Source organism: Pan troglodytes, chromosome 13 (genome assembly GCF_028858775.2).
Source record: "Pan troglodytes isolate AG18354 chromosome 13, NHGRI_mPanTro3-v2.0_pri, whole genome shotgun sequence".
Taxonomy (NCBI): Eukaryota; Metazoa; Chordata; class Mammalia; order Primates; family Hominidae; genus Pan; species Pan troglodytes.
Window position 1 is genome coordinate 135,694,987 of NC_072411.2, and position 18,110 is coordinate 135,713,096.

Here is an 18,110-nt window from a genome sequence, read left to right on the forward strand (position 1 = left end):
TTTATACTTAACATGGAAAACTGAAGGCCTGCTGGAGTTTATGATGAAAAGTGTCACCCAAGTCACAAGTGTGGCATGACCAGGAATGGGCTTTGTTGTCACTCAGCTCAGAAGACTGATTCCTCCTCCATCCCTCACACCAGCCAGTGCATCAGCAGCAGAGAGGGACAGTGTTGCGTCCAGCAAGGAACCTACCTGAGTGGCTGCCGGTCAGTTCGTAAAAGCCTGCCTGGGCGCTTCCTCTCCACCGTCCAGGCTCTGAGGTGGGCTGGGAACGGGACACCGAACTCCAGGAAAGGAGGCAAGGTCATGGCCTAGAAAAAGAAACAGACATTTCTCCAACAGTTTTAAAAAGCACTCTTCAAAACATACTGTTTTAGAAAAAAAAAATGAAGCACTACACAGTGGCATCTCAAGGAAAGAGTATCTCAAGTAATGATAACATCATTTTAAAAGTCACAGGAATCTCTCTCTCTCTTAAATGACACTAAGCCTGAGCGGTCTTCATATTCCTCTGCACTGAAATCACCTTAAGAAGTGAGTTCCCTATCTCTAAACCTGAGTCAAAAGCTTCTTTTTAATCATCATGTTTAAAAAATGAAACTTTGGAATTAACTTCCATGTGAGTAGAATTCACCAGGGCAGAGCCCGCTCTAACAGTACAACAAGGGACGCAACAGCCTGCTTCCGTGCCCATGCAATTCTCCACCAGTGTTTGCTCTGCCGATGAATCAGCTTTTGATTCTGAAGTATTTCAACATTTTTGGCTGCAATCAGTAGGCCCAAACTGCTTGTTCTAATTCTGAAGGGATCACTTTAAGCCCCTACTGATATACTTAGGTTGGAGCCTCTAAAATTCCCAATATTCATCCATTTTTTGACCTAAAAACAGCAATTTTATATCTTTCAACTTAATATGAGAAAAAAAAAGTATCTTCCCATTTGTTCTCATGAGAATAAGGCTGTCTGCTTTTTCTTTTCTTTTTTTTTTTTTTTTGAGACGGAGTCTCACTCTGTCACCCAGCCTGAAGTGCAGTGGCGCAATCTCAGCTCATTGCAACCTCCCTGTCCTGGGTTCAAGTGATTCTCCTGCCTCAGCCTCCGAGTAGCTGGGATTACAGGTGCCTGCCACCGTGCCAGGTGAATTTTTTTTTTTTTTTTGTACTTTTAGCAGAGACAGGGTTTTACCATGTTGGCCAGGTTGGTCCCAAACTCCTGACCTCAAGTGATCTGCCTGCCTCAGACTCCTAAAGTGCTGGGATTATAGGCATGAGCCACCACACCCAGCCAACGTATGCTTTTTCTTGAGGAAGGGTATTTCATATACTGAGGGCGCACAAAAGCCAAACATCAACAACCACTAGTCATATATAGGCCCCACATTTTCTCCTCTAAGAGAAGAAAGGAATGCTCATTTCAGTCCAACAGTAGGCGGATGCTTCTTCAACACTGCATTGTACTTAATCCAGCCTTTCCATTTGGATAAAACCCTCCTTCTCTGTGAATGTTAATGCATAAGAAACAACACAATACCTAGAATATCTAGTTTAGCATCCTAACATAAAAGCTGGAGTTCTAACCTCCTGGAAAACTGGTAACACAGCTTTTCATAACAACATTTAACATATGGGTCACAATGGTACACAAACAATGTAAATAAAGGGATAAAGTGAATGCTTTACAAATGTTCCAAGAAACCATGTTTCCCTAAAAAAATAAAAATGAACAAAAGCCGCAAGTCACTGAGGATAGACTGAAACAAAAGCACAGCATGCCTGTCAGAGGAGGGGCCAGTGAGGCCACGAGGGGCCATCTGCACCATGGGCGTGTATTGCCTGCGGGTACTTACCACTGAACATGGCATATGACAAATGCCATATCAGAACAGACTGTAATTGAGGGAAAAGGAGATAGAAGAATATATTAATATCTCACTGGAAGAAGCCACATTACCACTAAGTTATGGTGCAGGAAGAAGTCTGACCTGAGACTTCAGCTCCGCCAGCGTGGCATCTTCTGAGATCTCTATGTCTCCCAAGTAGAGGAGAGAAACTTGCGCAGGCTCGTTCCCAGAAGCACCTTCCAAAGGACAGAGCGGGATGTTTACAAGGAACTTGAAACTTATTTTGTGTTTCTGAAATACATTGCCATGTTTTGATATTGTAAATAGGTTATTAAAATTCCACTCAAGAGCCTCTGCATCCAAGTCTTATGAGGAGGCCCTCTCTGGCAGGTAAGCAGGCAGGGACATGTTGTTGGCAGACTCCCAAGAGGTCTGTGACACTTATGCCCCTACCTTGAATGTACTTTTCCACATTCTCTCCTTCCTCAAAGAGGACTTTTTGGGTAGGATACGCTGGCTGCATTCTGTATGTTAGCTTCCTGTTTCCTCCTCATAACACTCATCCCAACCTGTTCCTCGTATGTGTGTGTGTGTGTGTGTGTGTGTGTGTCTGTCTGTCTGTCTGTGTGCAGGCGTTTAATGTGCCTCCTCAAAACAACAGAGTTTTCAAGAGGAGGCAGGCCATCTATCTTGTCTCCCCAGTTCCTGGTACAATGGGTGCCACATAGTAAATGCCCAATAAATGTTTATTTATAAGGAAATCTTGACAATAAGAAGGCCTTTCCAAGTTTGTTTAAAAAAAGGGAAAAACACAATGCTTTCTCATCAAAAACAATATAAAAGCTGGCAACTAAATTTAGACTGTCTTCACTTATTTTTGCCTTAACTGTCTTTACTGCTGAGCATGCCACTAATGCATAGCAAGAAATTACAGAGAGATTAGAAGTCAACTAAGTGCATGAGAAGTTCCTCTTGTGTCTTAAGGAAATTACAGGCTGACACTACCGGAAAGATAATTTTAGGAAATTCTAAAGAATGAAATATATAATCACCTGCTACATAATGATTTGGTCAAAGACCACACATGTGATGTGATCCTATAAGATTATAATACTGTATTTTCACTGTACCTTTTTCTGTTTCGATACACAAACACTTGCCACTGTGTTATGATTCGCCTTCAGTATTCAATACAGTAAGCTGCTGTACAGGTCTGTAGCCTACGAGCAAGAGGCTACACCACATAGCCTAGGTGTGTAGGAGGCTCTACCATCTAGGTTTGTGTAAATCACTCTACCATGTTCACATAATGATGAAATCATCTGACGATGCATTTCTCAAAACATATTCATGTTGTTAAGTGACACGAGTGCATTTCCCATGTGTTGTGTACAGATGTATTACCAAAAAAAGAACCTTTTATTTACTTTTCACGTAGAAACATACTGATTAAACATGCTTTTACAATCTATATCCAATTCTATATGTAACTAGAATTCTATCACCAAGGCATTTTTAGCATTAGTTAACATGAACTACTGTAACCCAACTAAAAAGTAACTTTATGCCAATTTTATAGCTCATTCAACATTACTCTCTCTATATAATCCTAACTTCAAAGAATAAGGAGATAAGAATTTGACTCATTTATATTAATTTTATTACTGAGGCTGAAAAGATTAAAAAGAAATATAAGTAATATACTTCAAGGCACTAGAAAAACTAAATAAGTAAAGCATGATAAAAAGAAAAACATAGCTAAAGAGTTGGGCCTATTAAAAATACACTCGCTCCATTTCTTTATAATGAAGTGGAACTCCTCTTTGTACAAGGGCAACAGAACTCACTGATAGTGACTTCTGCCCATCGTGATGTGTGCGGCTGAGTGCTGAGTAAGACAACATGCTTGTACTTGTCTATGTTCCTTCTCAGAAGTCAGTGAGATGATATCAAATGCCCTAGAAGCAGTTCCTGAGGGTTTTGAGGCAGAAAGATTGGAAGACATATAGGATGTGGACTCCTGGTCTCTGCCCCTGTGGGCTAAAATGACATCATTAGAATTGGTTGAAGTCTCAATATTCTGGTACGTGGTGATAAATGGGGCCCCCGTTGCCCTGAGGATCTTGAGAGATGATACATAAAAGTCTTTGGAAAGTGTAATATATTGATATAATAATAAACAACAAGATATATAGTGCTTTACAGAGGTTACAGAGCACGTACAGAAATGGCACAGTGTTATTATTATGTGATGTCTGGAATGACTTATGAAATTAATAGGTCTTGATTTTCAAGATCTTACGTTTTAAAAATAAATATATCAATTGACTCTCAGAGCACAGGCAGTCAATTTACTTCTCTTTATGATGCACTGGCTGCTGAAATCCCATTGTGTTCTCACCTTGGCTGGAAGTGGCTCTCCAAACTCTGCCCCAAGATGAAGTACAGTTGGTCTGGTCCTGATGACTCTCCCAGTGTCCTGAGGGACCCTGAAGCTGGTACCACCAGATGGGCACCTTCAGGAAACCCTGAAGAATGGAGCATGTTTAACTGCTGTGATTACAAAGATTAAGTGAAACTCTACTTTTACTTCCATAGAAAGAAACATCTTGATGACCTAAGATGTTCTTGAACTTATCATTTTTCCTTTTAGATTTATTAACTGTCATAAATTATACTTGTTTTTACAATCAAAAATTTAAAATCATAAAAATCAGACTTTGGGGTGACTGGACTAAATATCCCTTGCTTAAAGGTATCTTAGTAGATAGTATAAATGAGAAGCATAAACAAGAACAATGCATTTGCTTGAACACACTATACCAGCGTTTCCAGGCACTGTCCAAGCACTGCTGGCCCAGGATACCAGTCCCAGCAGCGCAGTTTATCACACAGATGCAAGAGCCCATTGATCTAAGTTGGGTTTCTGATACAAACTAAAGGAAATAAACCCATTGTCTTATACATACCCTGTAATTTCAGTTTTACTTATTTAGCTAGTTCTTCCCACCTCATTTTTTGTTAGTGAAGAATTTTAACAGGTTTATTAAGAGATAAAAGGTGCTATTGTTGCAGCACTTAATTTCCAACAATAGAAGATGAGAATAAAAATTAACCACCTAAAACATTTTAAATAGTTCAAGAAATGTGCATTAGAATATTTTTCTGTTTATCAGATTAGTGAAGATTAACAAATATTTGACCTTCATTCGATTAAATAAATGTAAATCAGAACAACAAAATTCCATTTTTTTTTTCACCTAGCAGACTGTCAAAAACCAGAAAATTATGTTGGTGAAAATATGGGTAAACTTGAACATTTGTAAGTTGGTAGCAGGAATATAAACTGCTGAGAAGTTTCTGTAGAATAATTTGCCTGTACCTGTCATATTTTAAAATGTGCAAGTCCTTTGACCCAGCCATTCCACGTTTAGGAATTTACATTCTGATATACTAGTGCATGCATAGAAAGCCACATATGCAAGAATATTCTTACAAATTGTTTATGGGACCAAAAACCATGAACCAACTTCAAGGACCCTCTTTAAAAGATTTTTGGCTGGGCTTGGTGGCTCACAGCTGTAATCCCAGTACTTTGGGGAGGCTGAGGTGGGAGGATCGATTAAGCCCAGGAGTTCAAGATCAGTGTGGGCAACAAAGCAAGATAAAAATAAAAAAAAGTTTAAAAATTAGCCAGGCACAGTGTGCCTGTAGTCCCAGCCCAGGAGATCGAGCTTGCAGTGAGCTATGATCATGCCACTGTACTTCAGCCCGGGTGACAAGAGCCAGACCCTTTCTAAAAAAAAAAAACAAAAAACAACAACAAAAAAAACTGTGCAATTTCAGTTCTAGGAATTTATCCTGTAGATATATACAAGCAAAATGGCATTTATATATATATATATAATAAATAAATAAATATATATAAAATAAATATATTTTTTACATTGTTACTTGTATCAACAAAAGACTGGAAATGACCTAAATATTCTTCAAAAAGAGACTGGTTAAATAAATTATAGTCCTCCAAACAATGGAATATTATGAAGCTACTAAATTGAATGAGATAGCTTCACAGCATACACTAGGAGATAAAATATTAATGAAAAAATCTAGGTACAGAATAGGTTGCCTAGCAAATAATCTTTTGTGCAAATAAAAAGGAATAAATCTGTGTATGTATGGATATATATGCTATGTATATACACATTGAACTATGTATTTAAAATATTTTACATGGTTAGTCTTCACATTGTCATTGTCTATTGTTTGAAATTAAGTGTTGTAACAGTAACATCTTTTATCTCTCTTCTTGTTTTTTTTTTACTTTTTAAATTTTTATTGAAAAGAGACAGGGTTTCACCATGTTGCCAAGGCTGGTCTTGAATTCCTGAGCTCAAGTGATTTGCCTGCATTGGCCTCCTAAAGTACTGGAATTACAGGCATCAGGCACCGCGCCTAGCCTACCTTTTATCTCTTAATAAACCTATTAAAATTCTTCAGTAACAAAAAATGAGGTGGGAAAAGCTAGCACACTTCAGTGTGTGCAAGTGTGTGTGTATATTAAAAAGCAAAGGACTTTGGAAGGATGCAGAGAAAAGCAGCTGCCTGTCGGGGAGAGGACGCTGGGTGGCTGGACCCAGAGACAGTAGGGACACTTGCTTTTTCCTGGCCCAGCTTTTCATAACACCTGGAATTTTGTATCATGAGTATTGCCTATTCAAAAATTAACTTTAAAGATCATTGTACAAAATATAATAGAATTCTACAAAGTTACGAAAATGAATAAGGTAGGTGTGTATGTGCTGATATGAGGAGCTCCGCAAGATACAGTCAGTGAATAAAAGCAAACAAAACAAGTGTAAAACAATGTAGCGAATACATTAAAAAGGATATACACATATTTGCCTTCAGCAAACAAATATGTGTAATGTTTTTCTTAGAAGGATACAGGAGGAAAAATCAGCTAACTGTGGCTCTCTCTGCAGAGAAAAGGTGTAGGAGTGATTTCTGCTTTTCATTTCAAGCTTTCTGTACTGTCTGACTTTTCTAATCATAAGCAAACAGTTATCTGAGTCTTGGAATTTGGGGCCATTTGTTTCTCTTTTGGGTTCACTTTTACATGCATCCTCAGTTTAAAAGAAACGATACTGGTTTTAGAAAGTAGTGCTATGCAATGCTTACGAAAGGGCAGTGAAATGAGCCCTCTCATATGCTACTGCATAGAACATCAAGGCTTTAAAGAGGTCACACCTTTGGACTTAGGAATTCCACATTTAGAACTATTTTCTGAAGGACTTATTTCAGTACTATTTATAAAAACAAAATGTTAAAAACAAGGTAAGTTTCCAACAATGAGGATATAGATCAATTAAATTAGTAAAACATTACCTTGGATATGACGATTATTTTTGGATTTTATGAGAAGGTTAAAATGTCAAATATAAAAAGTAGGAAATAAAAATGTTATATATAATTGATTTTAATTTTGTGTGACAATATTTACAAGTTAGGAAACATATCTGATTGATAGCATTTGGGGAAAGTTCTCCCTTCTCTTTATGACTGTCTGAATTTCCCCATTTTCCCTAAATGAGGCTGTATCATCTCTGTAATCAGATAACAATAATTATTACTTACGAGTTGTCTATTCAGAAGTAAAATCTTACCAGAGGAGGAAGCTGTCCTTCAATTAAAAGCAAAGTATCTCCAGAACATATCAGAAGTTCTTTCAGTGTTGCATCCTGGGAAGACAAAAATGCTTTTTTGTCACTTATGACTTCTGAAAGGAGCAGATCATTGATCTTTTTAAAACCCCATGCCTCTATTATCTTTTCAAAAATTAAATGAATAATAAAGCAGATATGGAAGACACAGGAAATAAGCTAAGACTATAAAATCAGTACAGCATTATTTGTTAAATTGTGGGGCATAAGCTGTAAGTTTGACAGAAGATCTGAGGCAAGGGAGTTAGATGAGATGAGAAATAAGAAACTGATTTACAAAAGATGAAATTTTAATTAATCCTAAAAAGATGGGTTGGATTTGGAAAGCTAGAGAAAATAACAGAAGGAATTTCTCACGAAAAAAAGGACAAGGGCTAAGTTAAGGTTGATAGTAAATATGGCTTGTTTTGGTAAAGCGCTAAAGCCACACTGATTCGAGTGGAAAGTACCAGGAGGTCACACCGGACTGGAAGGGCAGGCACTAACCACAGGACATGGAATAGAAATAAAGGAGCCACACAAGATTTCTGAGGAGATTTTCCAGATCAATCTGGCTGCAATATGCATGACACTGAAGCAGGGAACGCCTGGGCCCAGGAAAGCCATAATAATTTAGGTGAGAGGCATACGAAGGCTTGGACCTGGAGCCAAGCATGGGAATGGTCAGGGAAGGGGTGGAAAAGCTGACAGTTTGGAGGCTGAGAGGAAACATGAAGAATGAAAGATAAGGAGGGTAAACCATATTTTACTCTTGAAGATTAGGATGGGAAAGATACCTGGCAAGGCTGAAACGAGAAGCCAGTTCCAAGGGTAATGAGTTGGCTTCTGGCTGAATTCTTTGATGCCAATTTGGGAATTAATAGAGAAGAAAATGCTGAAGCTATTTGGGTAAATATATTCTTCTGACATCCAAATTTTATGTCCTAAAGATGCTTTGAGGTCCACTTCTTACTCCAGGCAGTCAAACTCCTGCCCAGGCCCCAAGAGGGGCCTCTCGCTATTGACTTACTGACTGCTAAACAGCAAAGAGCATTCCAGGGCAAGGCCCCAGCATACCTCCCTAAATCAACCTTCTGCTGGCATTCAGTGCCCCTTCTTAAAGAACAGGAAGTAGGCAGGTGAAGACTGGGGAAAGGGCGGCTGACCACAGCTCCCTCAGACTCCCCACAGAGCTTTATTTTGGGTCTACTTCTAAGGCTACGCATTTGAACTGGGAAATATCATGCTATTTGGACCAACAAGATGACCAACTAGATTCCAACTCTCCTGTGATAAAATTATTCCTAAGGCTACCCTAACAGTTTGGCTGGATCGAGAGTTTGGACCAAAGCCTAACTTAGGAATGGTTAGTAAGAAATTCTGCCACCATTACCTTACAGAGAAACTCTGAGATCAAAACATTCAGGGGCCAAAACTTCAGAGTGTATCTATAAAATTCTTTCATGAGCTCAAATGTCATTTGTTCTGTGAAGTTCTCTGCCTTCTCATGAACTGCTCCTCCTAGAGGCATACTCTCATGGCAAGGGGGTTTACCACAGATGTCAGAAATGTTCCCACTGCACTGTGACTTCCCTTTTATCAAAAAACTATAGTAAGAAAAAAGTAAAATAGACCCATTCATAGACATTTGTATCCTATAGAAAGTAATTAAAGCTTTCTCATGAGTGGAATGGGTACCTTGTACGAAAATATGACATAAATGTAATCATACGAAAGTACAATGTATAGAAATCATCTTACTTCTTCACATAAAGGTTCTCCAGCTTCATAGCACCAATCCATTTTTCGTAAATGCCAGGCATCTCCTATAAAGGAGTCAAAATTGGGATAAAAAAAATTCAAAGTTAGGTGAGACGTTGCGTGTAACTTCTAGAAGAATGTCTTGCACCCAGAGCACCTTAACTTCCTTTCCAGATAATAAAGCTATGGGCCTCCATGTTAATGAAGTCTCAGAACAGCAAAGTGTGCTACTGAAATCAGAATGAGGTCTCATCAAACTCACTGACATGATCTCACCTGGAAAGTTGCTTCAGTTATCTTAGATTTATTTTTTTTCATTCATTTTACATTCCGTCATCTATACCACAAAAATACTGACATGAAACAGAATGCACTGAAATTTGGAATCAATGAAATTGAAAGGAATCAGTGGAAGACCTGCGCGGCTCCAGGTGGTATACATCTTAGCGTTATTTCTTTTTATTTTAAGTTCTGGGGTACATGTGCAGGATGTGCAGGTCTGTTACACAGGTAAACGTGTGCCATGGTGGTTTGCTGCACCTATCAACTCATCACCTAGGTATTAAGCCCAGAATGTATTAGCAATTTTTCCTGATGCTCTCCCTCCCCCACTCCCACCCCCCCATACACCAACAGGCCCCGATGTGTGTTATTCCCCTCCCTGTGTCCATGTGTTCTCATTGTTTGGCTCCCACTTATAAGTAAGAACATGTGGTGTCTAGTTTTCTGTTCCTGCATTAGTTTGCTGAGGATAATGACTTCCAGCTCCATCCATGACCCTGCAAAGGACATGATCTCATTCCTTTCTATGGCTGCACAGTATTCCATGGTATATATGTACCATATTTTCTTTATCCAGTCTATTACTGATGGGCATTTGGGTTGATTCCATGTCTTTGCTATTGTGAACAGTGCTGCAATGAACATACATGTGCATGTATCTTTATAATAGAATAATTTATATTCCTTTGGGTATATACCCAGTAATGGGATTGCTCGATCAATGGCATTTCTGGTTCCAGGTCTTTGAGGAGTTGCCACACTGTCTTCCACAATGGTTGACCTAATTTACATTCCCACCAACACTGTAAAACATTCCTACTTTGTACCTTTGCTGGATCCTATCTAAGTTCTCTACTCAGAGCTATACCATTAGTTTTCTTTCAGCATGCCAACAAGAACCAGGAGAATTCATTATGTACATATGGAAGTGTAAACTACTTTTTATTTCTCCACACCCTATAAATTTTTTTTTCCTACAACCCTGGAGAAAAAAAAAGTCAAAAAAATTTTTATTAGGCTTTTAAGTAATATGTCATCATGGTAAGTAACTTACCTTGTAGGCCAGATTTCTTCAGCATTAACTTTAAACACTGTAAAGAAAAACAATGTCCAATGTTAGTTTTCTGTTTCTGAGTTACAGTTCTAGGACAAACACCCTTTTTGGACCCTAGGCCTATTTAAGTCTGACTATATTTAATGATTCTTGAATAGGCAAGGATAGACATAGTTAAGAAGATAATACACGAGTCAGCTTTCCTTACTAAAGGCTAGATGGGGCCAATTCAGGAAGAGGAAAAAGCAGTTTCTGGTGTTTGCAAGCAGGACTTAGTTCAAAGTTTCATCCACCAACTCCCAGGTTTGAACCATGACTTTCTTCCTGTAAGGATTAACTGTGTGTCTTTGGCCAGATATGATTAATCAAGTTAATTTCATAGACATTAAACTCTGAATCCTATAAAAGGCGAGATTGATAGCATTTGGGGAAAGTTCTCCCTTCTCTCTTCTCTTTATGACTGTCTGAATTTCCCCGTTTTCCCTAAATATAAAAACTCACAAGAATTGTGCAAGCTGTGATGTCATGGCATAATGCAAAAATGAGACAATATTAACAAAAGTTTAAATAAAACAAAAATAGTAATTAAAACAATTTCTTGAGGGAAAAACATTGCTAATTAAATCTTGGACAAGCGAGCAACTACAATTTGATTTCTATTACACTAGAGCAAAAGAGAGCAAAAATAAGGAAGTCACTGCTGTACTGTTTGTAATAAAAGAAAAATGGCAAAAAAAAAAACCCCACCAAAATACACATTAATGGGAGATTTTTTAAAAAGTAGGAAATGTCTTAAAGCAGTTCAAAGAAAAAAACAGATTCATATATATTGGTCTTAAAAGATCTTTAAAATATTTTAAGTGAAACAAAGTTCTAGTATAATACATGCAAAGTGATCCCATTTATAATTTAAAAGAAATCACAGAAGCAAAGCACACTCTTCATTTCTATATGTATGTATATAGACACATGTTGGTATAGGCACAGCAAAGGTCTGGAGGGACACACACTCTGCTGATGTGGATAAGATGATGTTATCTGATTGCAACAGTGACTTCTAGAGAAAGGACTAGAATAGAGTGGTAACCAAGGGGGATTGTTAATCCCCTAGAAGTTTAAAAAGTGAGAAGAAATCCATGATTACTTGTATGACAAAAAATAAGGCTTTAAAATATAATTATAGATTGTTTAGAAAATGATGATAAAAACACAGTATACTAAAATATGGTGGATGAATGAAAGCAAGCTTATATTCTAAGAAAACTTAAAGTCTTAAACATTGTATTTAAGAAAAACAATCAAACAATTGAGCAATCAACTTAATTGTGTTTTAGGAAGGGGAAACAGAGAGCATAAAAGCCTTATTTCAGAAACAGCAAGAAGGCCAGTGTGGCTGAAGCACAGTGAGTAAGAGGGGGAAATGGTTGGAGGTTTGAAAATATAACAAAAATGATACCAGAGAACCAGATCACATAGGCCCTTGTGCAGACATTCAAGACTTCACCTCTTACTCTGGGTAAAATGGGAAACCACAGGAGGGTTGTGAGTATAGGAGTGACTAATCTCTCTTACATTTTAAAGGATCACTCAACTTTTTATAAGAACAGACCCTGGGAAGTGCAAGGCTATAAGGAAGGAGATCAGTTAGGAAGCTGATGGATGAAATTCATTTCAGATGAAAAAGATGACAGGTTTGACAGGGTGGTAGTAATGAACAGAATGAGATGTGGTCAGATCCTAGATGCATTTTGATGGTAGAACCAAAAGATGTCCTTGTGAAACTGAATGTGAAGTAAGAAAGAGAAGAATCAAGGATGACTTCAAGGCTTTCAGCCTAAGCAAGTAAAAAATGGAGTTGCCATTAACTGAAAAAGAGAAAAATATGAGCGGGTTATGTTTCAGGGAGAAGAAGAAGAGCTTTACTGTGAATATGTTCTAGGTTTGGATGATTGTTAGACAACCAAGTGGCAGCTGGATGTTCTGGGCCGAGGTCCAATCTAAGAACTGGGCAGCAGAATGCTCAAAGATAGAGAAGAGGAGGAGACAGCAAACTGAGAAGGGTAGGCCAGTGGGATATAAGGAAAACCTGGAGTTGTGGTCTTCTGGAGCCCAGTGACAAAAGTGTTTCAAAGAATAGAGTCATCAGGTACATGGAATGTTGGTGATAGAGCAAGTAACATGAAGAGTAAAAACTGCTCACTGGACATAGTAATGTGGAGGCCACTAATGACCCTGACATAAGCTGTTTCAGTGACATAGCAAGGAACAAGTCTGCCTGCAAGGGGTTCAACGGAGTACAGAAAGGAAGATACATCACTTTTGAAAAGTTTTGTGGTTTCTTTCCTTGAAATTAAAAAATGTAAAGTTAAAAAGGCCAGTAAAAAACTGGGAAAATACCTGCAGAAAATAGTAAAATGATCCTCAAATACCCATCACCCAGTCCCAATCACAGGTTGAGTAACCCTTATTTGAAATACTTACAACTAGAAGTGTTGGATTTAAAAAAAAATTTTGGAATATCTGCATTATACTTACCAGCTAAGTAACCTCAATACAAAAATCTAAATATGAAATGCTCCAATGAATATTTTCTTTGAGTGTCATGTCAAAGGGTCAAAAAGTGCTCAAAAAGTTTTGGATTTTGCAATCTGGCAGTGGCCCTGCCTCCCCAGAGAGAGCGCTGCACAGCTGCCTGACCCACACATGTCTGCACCCAGCCCAATAGCAAGTGTGGCAGTATCCCCCTCCCCAGAGAGACCAACACACGGCTATGCTCAGGTTGTGCTTGGTCGCAGCACAAACCAGCACCCTTTCCTCCACCAAACCATGTCACCTCTGTTACAAACACCCGTAACCTAGGAAATTGAGGCAACTGCACACATCATTAATGAGGATTACAGCTGAAGAACTGGTGTAGGGATCATGCTACTGAGCCCACCAAGAACCAAAGCCAACAACACATCATTTCCAACAGACACCCTAGAATCCATCTATAGGAAAAACTCCTCCCTACAATAGCTACTCCATAAAATTGGAAAAAGTAAGTGTTCAAGTAAATGTGAAGATATCAACATAAGAAGACAAGAAATATGAAGGGCCAAGGAAAGATGATATTCTGAAAGGAACACAGTAAGTCTCCAGTAACAAACCCCGAAGAAAAGTATATTTATGAAATGCCTGAAGAGAAATTCAAAACAATGATCTTAAGGAAACTCATAAATAAGAGAATACAGACAATCCAAAATTCAACAAAATCAGAAAAATTCATTCATAATCTGAATCAGAAATTCATCAGAGAAAGAATTTCTGAACTTGAAGACAGGTCTTTTGAAATAACCCAGTCAGAAGAATAAAAAGAATTAACAATTTAAAAAGAATGAAGAAAGCCTACAGGACCAACAAGACACCATTAAATGAACAAGTTTTCTCATTGTAGAAGTGCCAGGGGGAGAATAAATGACAAAAGACACAGCATATCTATTTAATTAAATAATAGGTGAAAAATTCCCAAGTCCAGGAGAGATATGGACATCCAGATCCAGAAAGCTCACAGGTTCCCCAATTAGATTCAACACAAAAAGATCCTCTTTGGGCACTTTATAATAAGACTCTCAAAAGTTAAAGACAAAAAGAGAATTCTGAAAGCTACAAGATAAAAGCATTAAGTCACATATAAGGAAATCCCCAGTAGACTATCAGTGGATTTCTTAGCAGAAACCTTGCAGGCCAGAAGAAAATGGGGGTAATATAGGAAAGAAAAAAACACTGTCAGCCAAGAATATCATATCCAGCAAAGCTATCCTTCAGAAATAAAGGCGAGATATAAATCTCAGATAAGCAAAAAGCTAAAGGAATTTATCACCACTAGACCAATCTTACAAGAAAATACTTAAGGGAGCACTACAACTGGAAACAAAAGGATGATAATTACTATCATGAAAACACATGAAAGTATAAAACTCACAAGTATAGGTAAATTCATAATCATACTTGGAATACCCCAGTGTTGCAATGGTGCTATATAAATTTATCAATCCTCTTCCATGAAGGTTTAAAGACAAAATAGCCAAAAACAACAACAGTTACTATTAGTGGCTAAGGACACAATAAAGATGTAAATTAAGGCAACAAAAATATAAATTGTAGAGGGAAGGGAAAAAATTCTAGACTATTTTTATATGATCAAAGGTGAGTTGGATACAGCTTAAAATAGTCTATTATAAGTACAAGACTCTCTATCTTAGTGCAACAGTAACCACAAAGAAAAAAATGACAGAAAATACACAAATAAGAAAAAGAAACAAAGCTTAGCACCATAGACAACCATCAAACCACAGAAGTAAACAACCAGAAAGGAAGAAAAAGATCTACAAAACAACCAGAAAACGATTAGCAAAATGGCAGGAGTAAGTTCTTACTTATCAATAATAACCTTGATTAAATTCTTCAATTAAAAGATATAAAAGTGACTGACTGGGTTAAAAAAAAGAAGACCCAACTATATGTTGCCTAAAAAAGACTCACCTCACTGTTAAAGACAAACATAGACTGAAAGTGAAGGGATGGAAAAAGATAGTCCATGCAAATAGAAACCAAAAGTGAGCAAGAGTAGCCACATTTATGTCAGATAAAATAGACTTTAACTCAAAAACTGTAAAAGGTCATTATAATTGATAATGGTCATTGTAGAAGAAGGTCATTATATAATAACTTGTTATATAATCACTATATATCATTATTATATCATTTATAATGATATAAAGGGATTCAATGAGAGGATATAACAATTGTAAATATATATGCAAACACCACCAGAACACCCAAATATATAAAGCTAATATTATTAGACCTCTAGGGGAACAAGACTGCAATACAATAATAGTAGGGACTTCAACACCTCACTTTCAATAATGGAAAGATCATCAAGACAGAAAATCAACAAAGAAACATTAAACTTAAACTTCACCATAGACCAAATGGAGCTAACAGATATTTATAGAACAGTCCATCAACAACTGCAGGATACACATTCTTGTCAACTGCACAGAGAATATTATCCATGATAGAGCATACATTAGACCACAAAACAAGTCTTAATACATTTAACAAGACAGAGATCATATCAAGTATTTTTTCTAACCATGATAAAACTAGAAATCAAAAAGAAAAACTTTGAAAACCTTACAAATACATGGAAATTAAACACGCTTCCAAAGAACCAATAAGTCAATGAAGAAAGTAAGAGGGAAATTTTAAAATGCCTTGAGGCTAAAATAGAAACATATTATACCAAAACCCATGGGATACAGCAAAAACAGTTCTAAGAGGGAAGTTCACAGCAATAGATGCCTAGATCAAAAATGAAGAAAGGTTTCTACTAAACAACCTAACCATGAACCTCAAGGAACTAGAAACATAAGGACAAACTAAACCCAAAAGAAGCAGAAGGGAATAATAAAGCTCAGAGCAGAAATAAACAAAATAGGAACTAACAAAACAATTCAAAAGAGAAACAAAATTAAAAACTGGTTCTTTTAATAGATAAAATTGGCAAACCTTTAGCTAGACTAAGAAAAAAAGAGTGAAGACTCAAATAAAGTCAGAGATGAAAATCAGACATTACAATTGATACCACAGACATACAAAGGATCATAAGAGACTATTATGAACAACTACTTGCCAATAAATTTAAAAACATAGAAGAAATGGATAAATTCCTGGACATATACAATATACTAAGATTAAATGATGAAGAAATAGAAAATCTGAACAGGCCAACAAGTGAGAAAATGCTTTCAGTAATAAAGTCTTTCATCAAAGAAAAGCTGAGGACCTAATGGCTTCACTGCTGAATTCTACCAAACATTTAAAGAATATCAATTCTCCTCAAACTACTCCAGAAAATTGAAAAGTTGTGAATATTTCCAAACTCATTTTATGAGGCCAGCATTATCCTGATTCCAAGACCAGATGTAGATTCAACAACAAAAAAAGAAAACTATTAGGCCAATACCCCTGATAAACATAGATGAAAAACTGTCAACAAGGTATTAGCAAACTGAATTTAACAAGCACGTTAAAAAGACCATTCACAATTATCAAGTGGTATTCATCCCAAGGATGAAAAAATTCATAAGGAACCACAAAAAAACCCAAATAGTCAAAGCAATTGTGAGCAAAAAGAACAGAGCTGGAGGCACCATACTGCCTTACTTCAAAATATACTACAAAGCAAAAGTAACCAAAACAGCAGGGTACTGGCAAAAAGTCTGACACATAGGCCAAAGCACCAGAATAAAGAGCCCAGAAATAAATTCACAAACTTAACAGCCAACTAATTTTTGATAGATGTGCCAAGAACACACATTGGGAAAATGATAGTCTCTTCAACAAATGGTTCTGGGAAAATTGGATCTCCACATGCAGAATAATGAGACTAGATTCCCTAACTCTCACTAAATACAAAAATCAACTCAAAATGGTTTAAATGCTTAAATGTAAAACCCAAAACAATGAAACTACTAAAGGAAAACATAGGGGGAACACTATGACACTGGATTAGGCAAGAATTTTTAAAATAAGCTTTGGTTGCCTCAAAAGCACAGGCAACAAAAGAACATAGACAAATGGGATTATAGCAAACTAAAAAGCTTTTGTACAGCAAAAGAAACAACAGAGTAAAGAGACAACCTACAGAATGGGAGAAAATGTTTGCAAAGTATAAATCTAACAAAGGGAGCTGGGCGGGGTTGCTCACGCCTGTAATACCAGCACTTTGGGAGGCCGAGATGGGCAGATCACTTGAGTTCAGTAGTTCAAGACCAGCCTGGGCAACATGGTGAGACACTGCCTCTACCGAAAATACAAAAAAAAAAAAAAAAAAAAAAAAAAGCTGGGCATAGTGGCATATACCTGCGATCCCAGCTACTTCGGAGGCTGAGATGGAAGGATCACTTGAGCCCTGGGGGCGGAGGTTGCAGTGAGCTGAGATCACCCCACTGCATGCCAGCCTGGGTGAGAGCAAGACTGTCTTAAAAAAAAAATCTAACAAAGAGTTAATATCCGGAATATATTATATAAGGAACTTAAACAATTCAACAGCAAAAAAAAAGTACCTGATTTAAAAATTGGCAAAAGACTTTAGTAAACATTTCTCAAAAGACACACGAATGGCCAACAGGTACGCACACAAAAAATGCTCAACATCACAAATCATAAAGGAAATGTAAATCAAAACCACAATGAAGTACCATATCTCACTCCAGTTAGAATGGCTACTATCAAAAAAACAAGAGAAAACATGTATTTACAAGAATGTGGTGAAAAGGGAACATTTATGCACTGTCGGTGAGACTGTAAATTAGTACGGCCATTATAGAAAACAGTACAGATGTTCCTCACAAAATTAAACATAGAACTATCATGTGATTCACCAATCCCATTACTGGGTATGTGTCCAAAGGGT

The 18,110-nt window shown here is 37.2% G+C and overlaps 1 protein-coding gene across 36 annotated transcripts in view; it reads right to left on the reverse strand.

Annotated features, from left to right (window-relative positions):
• USP40 (ubiquitin specific peptidase 40) overlaps positions 1-18,110 on the reverse strand; it is a 91,540-nt gene that overhangs the window by 13,617 nt on the left and 59,813 nt on the right. For 15 of the 36 annotated variants that reach the window (XR_010149927.1, XR_010149929.1, XR_010149928.1 and 12 more), the window contains 6 exons: positions 10,646-10,682; positions 9,310-9,374; positions 7,513-7,587; positions 4,245-4,371; positions 1,985-2,079; positions 196-314 (listed from right to left, as the gene is read on the reverse strand). Coding sequence is in view for 25 of the 36 variants with exons in the window: in XM_054679561.2 (XP_054535536.1) it covers positions 196-314; positions 1,985-2,079; positions 4,245-4,371; positions 7,513-7,587; positions 9,310-9,374; positions 10,646-10,682 (518 nt within the window). In the remaining 11 variants the exon portion in view is untranslated. Of the gene's footprint in view, positions 1-195; positions 315-1,849; positions 1,890-1,984; positions 2,080-4,244; positions 4,372-7,512; positions 7,588-9,309; positions 9,387-10,645; positions 10,683-18,110 lie in introns of all 36 variants that reach the window. The other 21 variants (XR_010149926.1, XM_016950745.3, XM_063790889.1 and 18 more) reach the window with 5 other exon arrangements.